This window comes from Salmo salar, chromosome ssa09 (genome assembly GCF_905237065.1).
Source record: "Salmo salar chromosome ssa09, Ssal_v3.1, whole genome shotgun sequence".
Taxonomy (NCBI): Eukaryota; Metazoa; Chordata; class Actinopteri; order Salmoniformes; family Salmonidae; genus Salmo; species Salmo salar.
In genome coordinates, this window is record NC_059450.1 from 123288920 (window position 1) to 123310592 (window position 21673).

The 21673-nt window shown below is 45.1% G+C and overlaps 1 protein-coding gene across 1 annotated transcript in view; it reads left to right on the forward strand.

Annotated features, from left to right (window-relative positions):
• LOC106612574 (PTB-containing, cubilin and LRP1-interacting protein) overlaps positions 1 to 21673 on the forward strand; it is a 37752-nt gene that overhangs the window by 8827 nt on the left and 7252 nt on the right. Inside the window, exon 2 of the mRNA XM_014213855.2 lies at positions 1607 to 1753. Within this exon, the coding sequence (XP_014069330.1) occupies positions 1607 to 1753 (147 nt within the window). The remainder of the gene's footprint in view (positions 1 to 1606; positions 1754 to 21673) is intronic.

Genomic DNA, 21673 nt, shown 5'->3' on the forward strand with positions numbered 1-21673 from the left:
CTACTCCCCTCTATTTTCAAATGCTCTCTCACAATCCATAACATTCAGCCAAAAGTTATTTGGGAAAAGTCACGTGCCTTGCTCATGCGTGAAATGTATACCAGTAAAATCCCGGGCTGTTATTGAGAATGTGGCATACCTTTTAAAAACACATTAGAGTATGAAATGCATCTAAAGATTTCAGTGAATGGGCTAGATGGGGACCAGACTGTACAGACAGCCGTGCGTGCGTGCGACCGACCGACCTGTACTGGGTATCCGAGGAGCATATCAATGTCAATTCCTTGGATCCAGAATCAGACACTCATCCCCAACCCAAATCGAGTTCCAAATGTTGTAGATTCTATGAGGCAATTTTTTTTTTATTCAGAGGAATAATGAAAATACAGTGAAAATATTATGAATAGAATTCCAGTTTTAATCTGCGCGGTGCCAGTGTGAGCCTCCCGCCTTCCGATCCGGGCTGACCACAGGAATGCGGAGCACTGTCAAGAAGGCATAACGTTCTGACGCGGAGGTCAGCGAGCGTTTACGCACATGTGGCTTTAGGTTCAAAACTGCCTCTCCTCCACTTCTCTTTTACTCTGTTCTTCTCCTTCTCCTGTTTTTCTCTCCTCGTCATCTTTCCTCCCTGTCTCGTCCACAGGTGGAGTTTGGGTTGTATGATGGAGATGTAGTGGGGTAATGTAGGAGGATGGGTAGTAACTGTAGCCTTACTGGTGCTCTGGTTTGGGGTGACAATCCCTCCTCTCCTATTCTTCAGCTGAAATGTGGACAACAGATGAGGGACCTTCTAACTCTCTATTTCTCTGTTTTTCTCTCTCTCACTCTGCGTGTGAAGTGTCCATCAGAACAGGAGATGAGAGTCTGGGGTTTTGTAAGGCCGACCAGAACCACATGTCCGTTCTGGTCTCCCACCCACAGAGGCAGGGAATGGGATTGTGGAATTTCTGGGTTTCCTTGAAAAAGCCTAAACAAAACCGAGCAGGCTAATGAAATCATGACTCGCACAACTTCAGCAGAATAGAAAGTACTTGGAATGTGGGAACTAAGAATGTGATCTATTAATCTAACATTTTATTCATCAATAACATTATATTAGTGTCATGCGTATAATGTACTACTACAACAAAGTGTTTTATACTATATGGTGCTATACTATTAACCTGTAACAGCTCCCTATATGCTCTCTCTGTCAGTCAGTCTCTCTGTCTGTCAGTCAGTCTCTCTGTCTGTCAGTCAGTCTCTCTGTCTGTCAGTCAGTCTCTCTGTCTGTCAGTCAGTCTCTCTGTCTGTCAGTCAGTCTCTCTGTCTGTCAGTCAGTCAGTCTCTCTGTCTGTCAGTCAGTCAGTCTCTCTGTCTGTCAGTCAGTCAGTCTCTCTGTCTGTCAGTCAGTCAGTCTCTCTGTCTGTCAGTCAGTCAGTCTCTCTGTCTGTCAGTCAGTCAGTCTCTCTGTCTGTCAGTCAGTCTCTCTGTCAGTCAGTCAGTCTCCCTGGATGGATGGATGGATACATTAATGTAAAGGTGGATGGATGGACGGGTGGGTGTGTGGATAGATGGATAGATAGATTGGTTGATTGATTGACCATGACATTATCTCCCCCAGCACTTCCAGACGATGCTGAAGACCAAGCTGAACGTTCTGACACTGAGGAAGGAGCCGTTGCCCACAGTGATATTCCATGAGCCAGAGGCCATCGAGTTGTGCTCTACCACGCCGCTCTTGAAGAAAAGCACCCATAACGGCTACAAGGTACACACACACACACACGGTTATGTGTGTTTCATTGGTGTGTATCACTGGTGAGAACAATGGGCTTGTGTTAGAACTGTAATCCTGGCACATATCGTAGGTGTGTGTTATGGGCACATGTCTTCTATCAGTGTGTGTGTGTGTGTGTGTGTGTGTGTGTGTGTGTGTGTTTGCCTAGCTGTGATAACTGTCTAATTTAGATGTTTATCCTGCGAGCTGTCTGAGTCAAAGTCTATTCTCTGTTCAACCTAAAGCAAACAGTCCTGCAGGTTGAAAAAGCAGGAGAGACACATGTTCTGTTATTACAGACAACACTTCCCTGTGTGTGCACAGGGGGGAACCCAGGAGAGTGGTAGGGGCACAGTGTGTTATGTTGGCTGTAACTAAGACATCCTCCAGTTGTGGGTGAGATGGTGGGAGATGTTTGGCAGGCTTGTTAAGGCTTTGAATATAAACACACACCAAACCAGTGGCTCACTTATGATCTAACTCATTCAATCACAACACACCGAACACAGACAACCACAAGACCACTTATGATCTAACTCATTCAATCACAACACACCGAACACAGACAACCACAAGACCACTTATGATCTAACTCATTCAATCACAACACACCGAACACAGACAACCACAAGACCACTTATGATCTAACTCATTCAATCACAACACACCGAACACAGACAACCACAAGACCACTTGACGTTTCACCATGGACAATGAAGCTCTATTCTTTTTGAGTGACTGGCTATGCTATGTGCTATTAGAAAGAACAGGTCAGGTTGTACCTTTTAAGAGGGGTGCACATGGAGATCACATGACTGACTGATTAGAAGAGCAGACACTATTTAGTGCAGAGGTGCTGATCTCTGTCAGGACAGGACTTGTTCCAGAACACCTGTGAAAATGTTCTGCTGAAATCCAACCAGCCATCCTGTATAACCTTCTGGCAGGACAGAAGAGAAGGGAACAGTGGGGCTTTTGGTCTTTAGGTCTGGGGCTCAGCACAGCCAATGGGAAACTGACAGTCTCCATCCCAAATTCACAATTTTTCCTAAGTAGTGCACTATAAAGGAAACAGGGTGCCATTTGGGATGCATACACTGCCTGGGGTTTTGGTCTCCAGTTTGTGTTGCGGTGCCAGGCTAGCCTAGCCCTTGGTGTTTGTGCATGCCTGTATTTTTCCCAGACTTCTGTCCTCTGCTGAACTGTGAGGTTGAAGCTGATTAGTTGGAGCTCCTCAGTGGACCTCACTGTCCAGTGTGAACTAGTAAGGTCTCAATCTGCCCACAGTCTGTAGTACACACGCAAGCAGAGACACACACAGTCCCTTTTTTCGCCCTCCCTCTTGCCTCAGACGTCTTTTCAAGGTAGCTTTGAGAGAGCTTGGTTTAGTTTCCATGGATACCACTACATCTATTTATCAGGGAATGCCAGCTACAAAAGAAGATTATATTTTTTTTAACTTATTTACTTACTCACCCTGGCTCTATGCTGTTCCAGGGCTTTCAGTTTATGTAGGAAAGCAGAGGAGAGTAGAGATGATTTCCACACCTAAAGAAGTAGGGCTTTTTAGAGGGGTGGAGATTTGAATACTAACAGCTATATCAGAGGTGTGTGTGTGTGTGTGTGTGTGTGTGTGTGTGTGTGTGTGTGTGTGTGTGTGTGTGTGTGCTGATCATTTTCTCATGGCTCTCTCTTGTCCCTCTGCAGAAGACATATGGTGAGCAATAGGTTTGGAACATCGAAATACAATAAAATCACAGTATCGAATTGCAATAAATATAGAATCGTGAGAATCGCAATGCATATCATATCGACACCTAAGTATGGTGATAATATCCTATCGTGAAGTCCCTGGCAATTCCCAGCCCTAGCCTCCACCTACCCCAACCCGACTACCAACTTTCCCCCTGCCAATGCTAACGGCTGCTGGGATGAAAAGCCATTTCTCAATGTTCCCCTCTCTCTGTCTGGAGACTCTCAGTGTGTTTGACGGGATCAGTTTGAGCAAGGTGAGGTACAAAATTGCTAGTCTTGATCACATAGGCCTAGGTATTTGGGCCTTCGTTAAGGTGATTTGTAGATTAGTGATTCTGCACAGACACTGCCCTGCTCTCTGCTCTCCCAACCCCAGAGCCTTGGATAGGAATAAGCAAAATGGAGAAACTTCTTACTAGCCTGTCAGAGGGCAAGGTGGAGTTATTACCATATTGCTTATACCTGTTCAATCGTCTCAGATCTCAATAAGTTCCTAGGGTGGTATGGGGTTGATTTGGGATTGGGTCTCTCTTTGCCCTACCCTGCTCTCTCTACAACCCATATCCCAATCTCTGCCATGGAGTCCATAGCTGTGGTCCACACGTGTTCCAACCACTCCCCTGTCACTCTGTCAACACTGGTAGGAGCCACCTTGACTTAGAGCAGCTGCAGAGGGGCATCAGTGTGTTACTTACCTTCAGGGAGGCATCTAAGCTTTCACAGTGTGTGTGTGTGTGTGTGTGTGTGTGTGCACTTGGTGGCTCTGAGTTCAACAGCTCCTCCAGGTAAAGAAGCAGGGAGAGGAAAAGGAAAGCTCCTTATTTCAGCTTCTGTAAAAAGCTTGGGAGGGAGCTTTTTCCAGAGCTTTTTCCATTCCGTGTTCCCAGTTTTGAGACAGAACACTGACTAACCAAACAAAGAACCATACAAGCACCCCTGTGAGTGGGTGTGACTTGGATGTGATCCAGAAAGCGAGAGCTAATCGCCTGGCTCTGGTCTGAATCGCTTTGATTATATAACAACCCGGCTGCGGAGGGCAGCAGCGGCACATCGTTTCCATGGAGACAAAGCTGAGGCCAGGTGTGCACGTGTGCTCTGAGGATCTGGGTACTCTGCTGCTCACCATCTCGGCTCGTCAGCTAAAAGCTTCAGCCTCAGTGTTCACAGCACTGTTTACACTAGCCCTCCCTCCCTCCCACTACCTTATGGAATTTGTTTAATTGGTTAGTTGACGACATTGGTCAAAGACGCCATGGAAAACACTGGTTTCCCAGTCACAGTGGGGTCTGTCTGACAGGATGGTGTCTGTTACACCACCAGACCCTCTCATCAGCCCTCTACATCTCCCATGGTCATCCATGTCTCAGCCTTACTGAAAAAACAACTTTTTCTAAACGTTTAGTATTCTGTCCGTGGCTTATATTCATGGATGCCAAGGGAAGCCAGGCTTCCCCAAAAAAGTGAACTCTCACCCAATTTGTTGACATAATTTTCCTTAAGTTTGTAAGTGACTGAATGTATGTCTCAACGGACAAAGAATCCAAGTGAGTGAAACAGCGTCCCTGTAGAAAATAGTACAAATAAAGAAAAACCCTTGAATGAGTAGGTGTATCCAAACTTTTGACTGGTACGATATATACATTTGCAGTACACTGAACAAAAATATAAACGCAATGTGTAAAGTGTTTCTGGTTTTCTGATCCACGCCCCTACCTTTTTTTAAGGTATCTGTGACCAACAGATGCATATCTGTATTCCCAGTCATGTGAAATCCATAGATTAGGGCCTAATGAATTTATTTCAATTGACTGATTGCCTTATATGAACTGTAACTCTGTAAAATCTTTGAAATTGTTAGATTTTATATTTTTGTTCAGTATACATTTGAATTTATTTCGTTTCGGGTAACAGTCATTTTACTCTGACAAATTGGTTTCATGGACATTTTGAAAAGTTTGAGATCTTCCCTGGTCTTTGGTCAACTTGAGATGTAATAATAGACCAGGATAATGGTATTCTCTTTGCAGACAGACCCAGGGAGAGGTAGGAGGATTTTTGTCTGTTTTCAGTTGTTTTTGAGAACAGTGATTTAAAACCATCTGCGTCAGTCGGGAGCTGTGTACTATGTGTAACAGAATCCCTTGAGCTCTTGGAAATTCTTCTCTGGTCCAGGTCCTGTCGCTGTATATTACATTAGCTCTATTTCACTGTGTGATTCTAAGAAAAAGCATTCAAGACAGATTTTCAAGCTTTAGAAGGTTCATTGTGTGTTTATAGTGCGTGATTGTGTTTGACAGATAGGAAGAGAGTAAAAACGAGAGAGAAGCGAGTGTTAGATCATGTGTCTGTCAGTGAGGCCTTTGTTTTCGCTTTGTACTTTGTATTCTAATGTACAGTGCCTTCAGAAAGTATCCAGACCCCTTGACTTCTTCTGCATTTTGTTACGTTACAGCCTTATTCTAAAATTGATTCAATTGTTTTCCCCCCCCACATATATCTACACACAATACCCCATGAATGAAAAAGCAAAAACATTTTTTGAGAAAATTTGGCTAATTTCTCTTTGGAAGTCATTACAGCCTCAAGTCTTCTTGGGTATGATGCTACAAGCTTGGCACACCTGTATTTGGGGAGTTTCTCCCATTCTTCTCTGCAGATCCTCTCAAGCTCTGTCAGGTTGGATGGGGAGCGTTGCTGCACAGCTATTTGTAGGTCTCTCCAGAGATGTTCGATCGGGTTCAAGTCCGGGCTCTGGCTGGGCCACTCTAGGGTATTCAGAGACTTGTTCCAAAGCTTCTATTGCGTTGTCTTGGCTGTGTGCTTAGGGTCGTTGTCCTGTGTGCCCCAGTCTGAGGTCCTGAGTGCTCTGGAGCAGGTTTTCATCAAGGATCTCTCTCTGTACTTTTCTCCGTTCATCTTTGCCTCGATCCTGACTAGTCTCCCAGTCCCTGCTGCTGGAAAAACACCCCACAGCATGATGGTTCCAACACCATGCTTCCTCCAGATGTGACACTTGGCATTCAGGCCAAAGAGTTGAATCTTGGTTTCATCAGACCAGAGAATTTTGTTTCTCATGGTCTGAGAGTCTTTAGGAGCCTTTTGGCAAACCCCAAGCGAGCTGTCATGTGCCTTTTACTGAGGAGTGGCTTCCGTCTGGCCACTCAAGTATAAAGGCCTGATTGGTGAAGTGGTGCAGAGATGGCTGTCCTTCTGGTAGGTTCTCCCATCTCCACAGAGGAACTGTAGAGCTCTGTCGGAGTGACCATCAGTTCTTGGTCACCTCGCTGTCCAAGGCCCTTCTCCACTGATTGCTCAGTTTGGCTTGGCGGCTAGCTCTAGGAAGAGTCTTGGTGATTCCAAACTTCTTCCATTTAAGAACGATGGAGGCCACTGTGTTCTTGGGGACCTTCAATGCTGCAGACATTTTTATGTTATTTAATCCATTTTAGAATAAGGCTGTAACGTAACAAAATGTGCAAAAAGTCAAGGGGTCTGAATACTTTCGAACTCACTAAGTGTGTGAGATGGTGTGTGTGTGTTTGTGTAAGGCAGATGTCTGCTTTAAATTAAGTACTTTCTATTGGCGTGACAATTTTAGCCAGGGCTTCCCTCAGATTGGTCCCTTTGATATAAAATTCACTCTGGTTTGCTTTGAGGCCCTTTTATATACTTCCCCACAGTCAGATTATGTGTCTGCGTCCAGAATGAAGGAAGTTAGAGGTAGTTTTGCCAGACAATGCTAACTGGCGTCATCGCAATGACTGGGAGTCTATAGTATCTGCTAACATGCTAACAGATTCCATAGGCTTCCAGTCATTGTGCTAACTCTAGTTAACAATTGTGTTAGCGCTAGTTAGCAACTTTCTTCAAACAGCATGCAGAGACATAAAAATGGTATCCACGAGTTCATCTGACTCTGGGGAAGTAAATAAAGGGCCTCATGTAAAAATCTTGAAGTATCCCTTTAATAAACCAATAGAAAAGTCCCAAAACATTATAACCTGCCTATTTGGCACTCCAGGCAGACTCAAGCAAACGCTCAGTCTCTGTGACCCCAAGTCTGACCACAAGTCCAGCTTTTCAGCATTATAATCCTATTTATCCTCACCATCTCTCTTCCTGTCTCTGCTTGCATTTCACAACATCACTTAACTTAATTTTAGAGAAGTGTTAGAACAAAGCACTTCTGTATTTTTGTCCATGAAAAGAACAATAAAAATGTTGAATGTGAGAAGGGGATATAAAAACAGGAGTTTATGAAGGAAAGGAGATGTTGAGGGGTGAGTGCAGTACAACAAGCAGTCTTCGACACAGATGGTGGATAGAATCTCACAGAAAGCCACAGGACCCCAGTCCATCAGATAGCTTAAGTTCTGGCATTATGACTGCCTATACCTTCATCACACTAAGAACTAAGGCTAGGAGTGACAAGATCTGTCTGTGAGCTCATGATGTGCTCTTTCTGCTAGCATGGTTAAGCTAGATTGTTAGCTTACCCTCAAGCCATGCTATGCATACCACCCTGCATCCCACTGATGGCTTGCTTCTGAAGCCAAGCAGGGTTGGTCCTGGTTGGGAGACCAGGACTGCTGGAGGGCCAGTAGGAGGCACCCTTTCCTCTGGTCTAAATATCCCAATGCCCCTGGGCAATTAATATATATTTTTAACCTTTTATTTAACTAGGCAATTCAGTTAAAGAACAAATTCTTATTTACAATGACGGCCTACCGGGGAACAGTGCCTTGTTCAGGGGCAGAACAACAGATTTTGTACCTAACCCCAGTGTCCTGGCTAAATTCCCAATCTGGCCCTTATACCATCACAGTCACAAAATCATCCCCAGCTTACAATTGGCTCATTCATCCCCCTCCTCTCCCCTGTAACTATTCCCCAGGTCATTGCTGTAAATGAGAATGTGTTCTCAGTCAACTTACCTGGTAAAACAAGGGTTAAATAAATACATGTTGGCATACTATTACTCAGATCATTTTTGTTGATTGACATGGGGAGAGAGAGGGAGAGAGAGACACGTCTGGTGGCAGGAATTCTGGGGGTGTGAAGGACCCCATTGTGAGTCTGTGGACTCACTGGGATGTAGCCAACAGCATCTGTTTTGTCTACACACACACACACACAAACATGTCCCCCGCCCACACACACACACACAAACAAACAGGCACTGTTATTCAACACAAGCCAGCAAGCTCATACTTAAAAACACTTAAGACTCCTGAACAGCTAATCATATGGCAATCCGGACTATTTGCATTGACCCCCCCAACCCCATTTTACCTACACTACCGTTAAAACAACATCAAGTTGATCAGAAATACAGTGTAGACATTGTTAATGTTGTAAATTACTATTGTAGCTGGAAACGGCTGATTTAAAAAAAAAAAAAAAAAAATTATGGAATATCTGTGTAGGCGTATAGAGGCCCATTATCAGCAACCACCACTCCTGTGTTCCAATAGCACTTTGTGTAAGCTAATCCAAGTTTATTATTTTAAAAGGCTAATTGATCATTAGAAAACCCTTTTGCAATATGTTAGCACAGCGGAAAACTATTGTCCTGATTTAAGGAAGCAATAAAACTGGCCTTCTTTAGACTAGTTGAGTATCTGGAGCATCTGCATTTGTGTGTTCAATTACAGGCTCAAAATAACCAGAAACAAAGAACCTTCTTCTGAAACTCATCAGTCTATTCTTGTTCAGAGAAATGAAGGCTATTCCATGCGAGAAATTGCCAAGAAATTGAAGATCTCGTACAACGCTGTGCACTAGTCCCTTCACAGAACAGCGCAAACTGGCTCTAACCAGAATAGAAAGAGGAGTGGGAGACCCTGGTGCACAACTGAGCAAGAGGACAAGTACATTCGAGTGTCTAGTTTGAGAAACAGATGCCTCACAAGTCCTCAACTGGCAGCCTCATTAAAAACACCAGTCTCAACGTCAACAGTGAAGAGGCGACTCCGGAATGCTGGCCTTCTAGGTAGAGTTCCTCTGTCCAGTGTCTGTGTTCTTTTGCCCATCTTAATCTTTTATTTTTATTGGCCAGTCTGAAATATGGCTTTTTCTTTGCAACTCTGCCTAGAAGGTCAGCATCCCGGAGTCGCCTCTTCCTGTCTTAACTGCATTGTTGGCTAAGGGCTTGTAAGTAAGCATTTCACTGTAAGGTTTACACCTGTTTTATTCGGCGCGTTGGACAAATAACATTAGATTTGATTCTCCAGTAATTTGGTGACTAGTAAGTATTTTTTAAACCTCCTGTTTTGGGCTGAATGTGTCAATATGTGGTTCTCACATGCATAATCTATGAGCAGAATTACTTACCTCAATTAGCTAGCCATGAAATCCCTAGTTTGAAAGCAATGGTTTTCTGAAAGCTGTGCAGTGCTATTTTCCCTACATTTACTCCCCACGTTGGCCAGCCCCTAGCAATTTGAGTTTGTCACTGAGCTTCAGTCCCTCACCATTTGAGTGACAACTAGCAAGATGCACAAACAGTAGAGCGAGAGAAATTACGTGGTGCACATATCCCTACTGGATCGTGGAAATGTATCATGGCGCCGGAGAAGATGGCTGACGTTTTACGTGCTCCTAACCACCTTTTGTTTTTTTGTTCGTTTTTTTTTTCGTTGTTTAACTTATTTTTTTACTTATTCTGTACATAATGTTGCTGCTACGTCTCTTATGACCAAAAATAATTCTGGACATCAGAACAGCGATTACTCTCCACATACTGGCAGAAGCTTTTTTTCTTCCTTTAACGAGTCCAACGTGAAGGACATACTGGGCCGGTTTCCCGGGAACAGGCCCAAATCCCAGTCATTTGTGTGAAGAGAAGACGGAGAAAAACCTGATGGAGGTCGGGCTGCCTTCTGAGAATTCGTAGGCGATCAAATAAACCCCCACTGCCTTCCGTTCTACTAGCTAACATGCAATCATTGGAAAATAAAATCGGTGACCTACGAGGAAGATTAAACTACTAACGGGTCATAAAAATTGTATTATCTTATGCTTCACGGCGTTGTGGCTGAACGGCGACATTATCAACATACAGCTGGCTGGTTATACGCTGTATTGGCAGGATAGAACAGCGGCGTCTGGTAAGACAATTGGGGGCGGACTATCTATATTTGTAAACAACAGCTGGTGCACGATATCTAAGGAAGTCTCAAGATTTTGTGTCTCATGATAAGCTGTAGACCACACTATCTACCTAGATAGTTTATTTGTTATTTTCTTAGCTGTCTACATACCACCATAGACCGATGCTGGCACTAAGACCTCAGTCAATGAGCTTTATTCCGCCATAAGCAAACAGGAAAGGCTCATCCAGAGGCGGTGCTCCTAGTGGCCGGGGACTTAATGCAGGGAAACTTAAATCCGTTTTTCCAAATTTCTATCAGCATGTTAACTGTGCAACCAGAGGGAAAAAAACCTCTAGACCACCTTTTATTCCACACACAGAGATGTGTACAAAGCTCTCCTCGCTCTTCATTTGTCAAATCTGACCATAATTCTATCCTCCTGATTCCTGCTTACAAGCAAAAATTAAAGCAGGAGCACCAGTGACTCGGTCAATAAAAAAGTGGTCGGATGAAGCAGATGCTAAGCTACTGGACTGTTTTGCTAGCACAGACTGGAATATGTTCCAGGATTCTTCTGACGGCATTAAGAAGTACACCACACCAGTCATTGGCTTCATCAGTAAGTGCATCGTCCCCACAGTGACCGTACGTACATACCCCAACCAGAAGCCATGGATTACAGGCAAAATCTGCACTGAGCTAAAGGCTAGAGCTGCTGCTTTCAAGGAGCGGGACTCTAACCCGGAAGCTTATAAGAAATCCCACTATGCCCTCCGACTAACCATAAAACAGGCAAAGCTTCAATACAGAACTAAGATCGAATCGTACTATACCAACATGTTTTAAGCATACCACCATAGTGCCTGTGCCCAAGAACATTAAGGTAACCTGCCTAAATGACTACCGACCCATAGCACTCACGTCTGTCGCCATGAAGTGCTTTGAAAGGCTGGTCATGGCTCACAACACCATTATCCCAGAAACCCTAGACCCACTCCAATTTGCATACCGCCCTAACAGATCCACAGATGATGCAATCTCTATTGCACTCCACACTGCCCTTTCCCACCTGGACAAAATGAACACCTATGTGAGAATGCTATTCATTAACTACTGCTCAGTGTTCAACACCATAGTGCCCTCAAAGCTCATCTATAATCTAAGGACCCTGGGACTAAACACCTCCCTTTGCAACTGGATCCTGGACTTCCTGACGGGCCGCCCCCTGGGCGGTAAGGGTAGGTAACAACACATCCGCCACGCTGATCCTCAACACAGGGGCCCCTCAGGGTTGCATGCTCAGTCCCCTCCTGTACTCCCTGTTCACTCATGACTAGGTAGGTCTGATCACCGACAATGACGAGACAGCCTATAGGGAGGAGGTCAGAGACCTGGCCGTGTGGTGTCAGGACAACAACCTCTCCCTCAATGGGATCAAGACAAAGGAGATGATTGTGGACTACAGGAAAAGGACAACCAAGCACTTCCCCATTCTCATTGACGGTGCTGTAGTGGAGCAGGTTGAGAGCGGTAAGTTCCCTGGTGTCCACATCACCAACAAACTAACATGGTCCAAGCACACCAAGACAGTTGTGAAGAGGGCACGACAACCCCCCCAGGAGACTGAAAAGATTTGGCATGGATCCTCAGATCCTCAAAAAGTTCTACAGCTGCACCATCGAGAGCATCCTGACTGGTTGCATCACTGCCTGGTATGGCAACTGCTCGGCCTCCGACCGCAAGGCACTACAAAGGGTAGTGCGTTCAGCCCAGTACATCACTGGGGCCAAGCTTCCTGCCATCCAGGACATTTATACCAGGCAGTGTCAGAGGAAAGCCCTAAAAATTGTCAAAGACTCCAGCCGCCCTAGTCATAGACTGTTCTCTCTGCTTCTGCACTGCAAGCAGTACTGGAGCACCAAGTCTAGGTCCAAGTTGTTAACAGCTTCAAGCCATAAGACTCCTGAACATCTAATCAAATGGCTACCCAGACTATTTGCATTGCCCCCCCCACCCCTTATTTTACACCGCTGCTACTCTCTGTTATTATCTATGCATAGTCACTTTAATAACTCTACCTACATGTACATATTACCGTGACTAACCGGTGCCCCGGCACATTGACTCTGTACCGTTACCCCCCTGTATATAGTCTCGCTGTTGTTATTTTACTGCTGCTCTTTAATTACTTGTTACTTTTATTTCTTATTTGTATTTTTTAAACTGCATTGTTGGTTAGGGGCTTGTCAGTGAGCATTTCACTAAGGTCAACACCTGTTTTAATTTGGCGCATGTGACTATTAAAATTAGTTTTGATTTGATTTGTGATGTAACACGCAATTTTCTGTGACCACTTTTAGCTTGTGGGTGCTACTTTCAGAACTACTGGCTAAAGAGTATACAAAAGTACTGTAGAATATCTTTAAACAAACTCCCACACTTTCACGTGCAGCTCTGTCCCTAGCCAGCTGTACTGGCTGACTCAGTTAGCGGAGAAGAATGTTAACAACCGCCTCAGGAATGCGGAATTCTCCAGGAGTTCTTTGGTAGTAATGTAAGGGGAGGCCTACAGAGAGGGATCTCAGTAGAGACAAGGTGCAAGTACTACACCCCCCCCCTCCCATTCCTTATATAACACATTACTGTTGGCCATAGCTTTATGAGTGTGTTCTGTAGGGAATAGGGAGACATTTTGGACACAGATACAATGGTGGTATCCAAAATAAGACCAGTATGACCCAGAACATTTTCAAAACCTTCAATGCCAATACAGGAAAGGCTTTCTACTAGAGTACCAAAACCAGGGTTGTCGGGGCGTGTTTTGGTTTTATAGACATGGCTCCCTCTCTCTGTCAGTCAGAGGTTGGTTGCACCTCAATTGGGGAGGATGGGCTCGTGGTAATGACGGGAATGGAATAAATGGTCTGTTATCAAATGCAGTGAGGGGAAAAAAGTATTTGATCCCCTGCTGATTTTTGTACGTTTGCCCACTGACAAAGAAATGATCAGTCTATAATTTTAAGGGTAGGTTTATTTGAACAGTGAGAGACAGAATAACAACAAAAAAATCCAGAAAAACGCATGTCAAAAATGTTATAAATTGATTTGCATTTTAATGAGGGAAATAAGTATTTGACCCCCTCTCAATCAGAAAGATTTCTGGCTCCCAGGTGTCTTTTATACAGGTAACGAGCTGAGATTAGGAGCACACTCTTAAAGGGAGTGCTCCTAATCTCAGCTTGTTACCTGTATAAAAGACACCTGTCCACAGAAGCAATCAATGAGTCAGATTCCAAACTCTCCACCATGGCCAAGACCAAAGAGCTCTCCAAGGATGTCAGGGACAAGATTGTAGACCTACACAAGGCTGGAATGGGCTACAAGACCATCGCCAAGCAGCTTGCTGAGAAGGTGACATCAATTGGTGCGATTATTCGCAAATGGAAGAAACACAAAAGAACTGTCAATCTCTCTCGGCCTGGGGCTCCATGCAAGATCTCACCTCGTGGAGTTGCAATGATCATGAGAACGGTGAGGAATCAGCCCAGAACTACACGGGAGGATCTTGTCAATGATCTCAAGGCAGCTGGGACCATAGTCACCAAGAAAACAATTGGTAACACACTATGCCGTGAAGGACTGAAATCCTGCAGCGCCCGCAAGGTCCCCCTGCTCAAGAAAGCACATATACATGCCGTCTGAAGTTTGCCAATGAACATCTGAATGATTCAGAGGACAACTGGTGAAAGTGTTGTGGTCAGATGAGACCAAAATTGAGCTCTTTGGCATCAACTCAACTCACCGTGTTTGGAGGAGGAGGAATGCTGCCTATGACCCCAAGAACACTATCCCCACCGTCAAACATGGAGGTGGAAACATTATGCTTTGGGGATGTTTTTCTGCTAAGGGGACAGGACAACTTCACCGCATCAAAGGGACAATGGACGGGGCCATGTACTGTCAAATCTTGGGTGAGAACCTCCTTCCCTCAGCCAGGGCATTGAAAATGGGTTGTGGATGGGTATTCCAGCATGACAATGACCCAAAACACACGGCCAAGGCAACAAAGGAGTGGCTCAAGAAGAAGCACATTAAGGTCCTGGAGTGGCCTAGCCAGTCTCCAGACCTTAATCCAATAGAAAATCTGTGGAGGGAGCTGAAGGTTCGAGTTGCCAAACGTCAGCCTCGAAACCTTAATGACTTGGAGAAGATCTGCAAAGAGGAGTGGGACAAAATCCCTCCTGAGATGTGTGCAAACCTGGTGGCCAACTACAAGAAACGTCTGACCTCTGTGATTGCCAATAAGGGTTTTGCCACCAAGTACCAAGTCATGTTTTGTAGAGGGGTCAAATACTTATTTCCCTCATTAAAATGCAAATCAATTTATAACATTTTTGACATGTGTTTTTCTGGACTTTATACTGTTTTCCCTCACTATACATCAAACACGTGGTTTCCATTTGTTTGATTCCATTCGCTCCATTCCAGCCATTATTATGAGCCCTCCCATCAGCAGCCTCCTGGGCTGTCAGTACTCAGAATGGTATGCGAGTTAGTTCAGATTTGGAGTACGTTCAGGGAAAGTGCACAGTGTTTTTATCAGAAGTGTTCCCAACAACAAGTACCTGAACATCAGTCCTTTCCCAAAACTGCACTTCTCCAGCTGGACTCACGTCCTTCACCCTTTCTCATCTTATCTCTTTCTCTTCTCTTCTCCTCTGTTCTCTCCTCTGATACACAAACCAGCTGTGCATCTCCATTCAGTAAACAGTCTGGGATAGAGAGGGAGAGGAGGAGGGGGGTAATGCAGCTGCTGGACATGTCCTACTGCTGCACACGCACGTGTGCACACACTCACTCAGACAGAGACAGCTACCCCCTCCACCCCCATTCACTTGACCCCCCCACCTCCCTCTGGCCCACCTCCCTCTGGCCCACCTCCTACCCCCCACCTTCCCTCTGTCTGGGCCGAGAGGAGAGGAGAGGAGAGGAGCCAGGATGTTCCTGTCAGTGTCTGTCTCCGTGTTGGGTTTAGGAAAGCTGATCTGCGGATGTTTGCTCTTGACTCCCTGGCCTCTCTCTGCCTCTCTCTGCCTCCCTGGCCTCTCTCTGTCTCTCTCTGCCTCCCTGGCCTCTCTCTGCCTCTCTCTGCCTCTATCTCTCTGTCACCACCTCTGTTCTCCCTCCTTTGGTCCTTCTCACCTCGCGCTGGTCTCTACACTTATGTGTTGATCACTCATAATGTGCTGTGATCAGTTATTTCTTTTTCTGGTGATTCAAGGGGAAGAAATGACAGATTATTTCACAAAGAATCATCTGCACAAACATTCTTCTGTACTCTCTTGGCAGTCATGGTTCTGCTTTGTCTTTTGTAAAGTGTATGTGTGCTACGTGCGTGCGTGCGTGCGTGCGTGTGTGTGTGTGTGTGTGCGCGTACGTGCGTGTACGAGAGACCAGGAGATACTGAGTAAAAACAAGGGAAAAAAACGAGACGGAGAGAGGAAAAGAGAGAGGAGACTGTCAGGAGAGAGTGAGACGGAGAGCGAAAAGAGAATCCTCCATAATCCCAGTTCTGGTAATTGTGGCCACATGTTTATCCACACAAGCTAGTGTTTAGCCATGTCCTCTCTCTCGGAGTGTCTGTCTCAAAGCACAACTCTGCAGTCCTAACCAACTATAGCAAAGTAATGTGTCTTGTTTAACTAATAGGAATCATACGTATATTCAGTACCTTTCAGGCCCCTAACCTAACCACTGATACAGGGTCAGATATTACATTAACCCCCTAAAGGTTAAGATTAGGATTGGAGGTAGGCCAATCTGATATTAGATCTGAACCCATCTCCCCCAACCAATCAGTCATCTATGGCTTGTCCCAACTGACTCCCCTATCTTGTACAGTGCAACCTTTGACTCTCCTACTCTACTATTCTGTACCCCTCATCCAGTAACTGCTGCCATAACTGCTGCCTACACTATCACTCCACATCTCCCTCCTCTCTTCACAGTCTCCTCTTCATATCCATGCTTTAACTCTGTTATAGCCACCAACCCGCTGTTCCTGCACCTCACAGCCTGCCTGTCTACCTCTGTCTGTCTGTGTGTCTACTCTGTATGTATGCCTATCCTTGTGTCAGTCTGTCTGTCTGTATGCGAGTGATCCACTCTGGCTCTCTGGCATTCCTCTGCCTCGGGCCCTCAAGGCTTTGGCTTTCCCTGGTCTTTTTTTCTGGTCCGTATGTTCAGATGGAACCAATATGCTGCCTTCATCAGGATCAGCGCTTGGCACTGTTAGCAATTAGCTATGGAGGGAAGACTGGAGGAGGGAGGGGAGGCTGGCTGAGGGAAACACATGGGGAGAAATGAGAGGAATCTGTGCAGACTGTGAAGCTATGTAGAGCCCAGGCTGCATGATTTAGGCCCCCTGGCCACCAGTCAGACTGAGGCCTGCAGCACACAAACAGGGACTGAGATGAGTTATCAGCTCGTCAAAGATGACACACACGCGCGCACACACACAAGCATGTACACGCTATATGCACACACGCGATATGCACACACACACAGATCATCATATCATTACACTTGAGGAGGTGTCAATCCCTCTAGCAGACAGACTGACAAGCCCGGACCCCTTGTCTCTGACACCCCTGCTGGATCGTCACAGACACACACAGCGATAGGGTTGAGCAACACGTCAGCAAGTGTGTGTGTGTCAAACACTTTTCTAAAAGGTAGAGCGGTCTGAAAAGGGATTGCAACACAACAATGCTGCCACTGTCTGTCCGTCTGTCCGTCTGTCTTGGGCGGAATCCAGATTGTCATACCTTCATACAGACCGTGTGACATTCCGGGATATTCGGTAATACCGGCACTGAACACAAGGGCCGCTATTTTTAAACCCCACTGAGCCACTGTAATCCGAAGGTTAGCAATGCGAATGTAACCGATGTGAAATGGCTAGTTAGTTAGCGGTGGTGCACGCTAATAGCGTTTCAATCAGTGACTCACTCGCTCTGAGACTTGAAGTAGGGTTTCCCCTTGCGTTGCAAGGGCCGCGGCTTTTGTGGCGCGATGGGTAACGATGCTTTGTGGGGTGTCAGTTGTTGATGTGTGCAAGGGTCCCTGGTTCGAGCCCGGGTTGGGGCGAAGAAAGGGACGGAACCTACACTGTTACATTGATGCTGTTGACCCGGATCATTGGTTGCTGCGGAAAAGGAGGAGGTCAAAAGGGGGGTGAGTGTAACCGATGTGAAATGGCTAGTTAGTTAGCGGTGGTGCGCACTAATAGCATTTCAATCAGTGACTCACTCGCTCTGAGACTTGAAGTAGGGTTTCCCCTTGTGTTGCAAGGGCCGCGGCTTTTGTGGCGCAATGGGTAACGATGCTTCGTGGGTGTCAGTTGTTGATGTGTGCAAGGGTCCCTGGTTCGAGCCCAGGTTGGGGCGAAGAAAGGGACGGAACCTACACTGTTACACGAACAAGTACATGTAAAATCCCACAGGGAATGCTAACTAAATGCTAATGACCGCATTTTATACAGTTTCTGACTTAAACTATTTTCAGGACAGACGTCCCAGCTCACAAAACAAATATTAGACAGCAAGGCTCTTGTTCCAGGAGGGGATTCTCTGCTACTACCAAGCAAAGCTTGATTTTGGAAGAAGCTAGCCACTTAGCTAGATACAGTTAGCAACTGTAGCTAGCTAAATTAGCAAACCAAATGCACAACTGCGGAGCATTTAGCACATTTTAGAACGTTAACGTAATGGTTATATAGATGCAGTGCCTTCGGAAAGTATTCAGACCCCTTGACTTTTTCCACATTTTGTTACGTTATAGACTTATTTTAAAATGGACTAAAATCCTCAGTAATCTACACACAATACCCAATCATCAAATCAAATCAAATGTATTTATATAGCCCTTCGTACATCAGCTGATATCTCAAAGTGCTGTACAGAAACCCAGCCTAAAACCCCAAACAGCAAGCAATGCATGTGAAAGAAGCACGGTGGCTAGGAAAAACTCCCTAGAAAGGCCAAAAACCTAGGAAGAAACCTAGAGAGGAACCAGGCTATGAGGGGTGGCCAGTCCTCTTCTGGCTGTGCCGGGTGGATATTATAACAGAACATGGTCAAGATGTTAAAATGTTCATAAATGACCAGCATGGTCAAATAATAATAATCATAGTAGTTGTCGAGGGTGCAACAAGCACGTCCGGTGAACAGGTCAGGGTTCCATAGCCGCAGGCAGAACAGTTGAAACTGGAGCAGCAGCACGGCCAGGTGGACTGGGGACAGCAAGGAGTCATCATGCCAGGTAGTCCTGAGGCATGGTCCTAGGGCTCAGGTCCTCCGAAAGAAAGAGAGAAAGAGAGAATTAGAGAGAGCATATTTAAATTCACACAGGACACCGGATAAGACAAGAGAAATACTCCAGATGTAACAGACTGACCCTAGCCCCCCGAGACATAAACTACTGTAGCATAAATACTGGAGGCTGAAAAAGGTTCTCTGGTCTGATGAAACCAAGATTCAACCCTTTGGCATTAATGCCAAGCGTCGCATCTGGAGTAAACCTGGCACCATCACTACGGTGAAGTATGGTGGTGGCAGCATCATGATATGGGATGTTTTTCGGTGACAGGGACTGGGAGACTAGTCAGGATTGAGGCAAAGATGAACTGAGAAAAGTACAGAGAGATCCTTGATAGAAACCTGAAGCGCTTAGGACCTCCGACTGGGGCTAAGGTTCACCGACCCTAAGCACACAACCAAGACAACGCAGTAGTGGCTTCGGGACAAGTCTCTGAATGTCCTTGAGTGGCCCAACCAGAGCCCGGACTTGAACCTGATCGAAGATCTCTGGAGAGACCTGAAAATAGCTGTGCAGCAATGCTCCCCATCCAACCTGACAGAGCTTGAGAGGATCTGCAGAGAATAATGGGAGAAACTCCCCAAATACAGGTGTGCCAAGCTTCATACCCAAGAAGACTCAATGCTGTAATCGCTGCCAAAGATGCTTCAACAAAGTACTGAGTAAAGTGTCTGAATACTTATGTAAATGTGATATTTCAGTTTTTATTTTGAATACATTAGCAAACATTTCGAAACCTGTTGTTGCTTTTTTTAGTAAAGGGTATTGAGTGTAGATTGATGAGGGAAAACATATTTTATACATTTTAGAATAAAGCTGTAACGTAACAAAATGTGAAAAAAGTAAAGGGGTCTAAGTACTTTCCGAAGGCACTATATCTAGCTGGCAAACATTTTAGTTGTGAATTCCATGCTGTAATTAGATCACCTGGTACATGCTGCACAACAGTGTGTGACTCACAAGGCTCCGGTCTCTTATCTCTTGTTGTGTGCTGGTAAACCAACACCACGTGACTGGGGACTATTATCTGACAGTTGTAATGATAGAACGTTTTCTTTATCTCCTAATTTATTGAACAAGTTGACTGCATGTATTTACTTAGAAAGGTAGCTACAAATATTCAAAAGTATTAAAAAAAGTTGAAATACTATTGACCGTTTTGAAAACCATCCCATGGCTATTTCCAAATACCCCGGTATACCGCCCAAGTCTACTGTCCATATGTCTCTGTCTTTCTGTCTGTCTGTCTATGAGGTATATGAGGAGTTTCTGAGCCGCTCTCCTGAGAAGGAATACACCATGGTATATAACTGTCTGTATGATTAATAAACTAGACTCATGTGAAACCCCTACCCACCTGCTTTCTGGTGTTTGCCTGTGAGATTCCGTTGAGCACTGACGTGTGTGTGTGCATGCGTATGTGAGTGCGTACTGGTGCATTCGTGTGTGTGTATCCAAGTATACAGGAAGGTATCAGACCCACCTTCAGATGGGCTGGGCTTATACACACACACACACACACACACACACAGTCTTGTACAACTAACCTTGTGGGGACACACAATTCAGTCCCATTCAAAATCCTATTTTCCCTAACCCGTACCCTAACCTGAAAGCCTAACCCTAAACCTAACCCTAGTTCCTAAATCTAGAACGAACCCTAACAAAATGTACCCAGTTGGTCAAATTTTTGTTTGTTTACTATTCTTGTGGGGACTTCTGGTCCCTATAAGTATAGTTAAACACACACACACACACACACACTACTCCAACATTCCAGTTTCCCAGATGAGGACAGTCACCCCCTCATTCTTTCATCCCTGTAAATCATCAGAGGAGAGGAGGCATTTCCTCCTGTTTTCAAATGTTTACAGCAGACATGAACACAGGCTGCTGTGATGATGTCATGGTGAGGTCACAAATGCACAGTGAGATTCTGTTCAGCAGTCTGTATAAAATGACCTTTGTCTCTGACTGGAACACACACACACACACACACACACCCCTCCATGCTGATAGTATAGCCCTGGGACAAACCCACCTGCACAAACTTCACATAAAGAACAGTCACCGGTAAGTACTGTATCTTATCTTAGCTTGGGTCCAGTCTATTGCTGCAGACAACTTGTCATTCTCAGGTATGACCACTAGAAGGAAGTAGGCTTAAGAAGAAACAGACTGGCACCCAGGCTAATTTAATCTATTTAGGATTATCTAAGCCCAGTTCCTCTATTCCTGTGTATAGTTGTCCTGCTCTACAGAGTCTCTAAGGGTATTTTCACTCTTTCAGTCCCTTTCAGACAATTTTGTGAACTCTGTATGGTTTCATTATTATTATTTTTCTTCAGTGTTAACACTCCAAAGAAACACTCAAAAGAGCACCCGACGCGAACCGAGCTGAGACCATCTCGAGAGGTGGTCTGAGTTCGGTTCGCTTGAATTTAGCAGCCCGGTTCCCTTTTTTTTAGGACAGTGTGAAGGCAAAGCTCCCCAGGTTCGCTTGTCATTCTTCCCCCACCACACACTAGACTACTGCAACACCGTTTCCCTTGCCATAAACCTTTACATTGGTGCCACAAAAGAGAGAAGATTATGTGCAGGTTCACAAACAAAATGTGTGCTGTTTTTGGTTCAGTTTATATCTGATCTATAGGCTAAGAGAGCTGTTTATTGATTTGTGGGG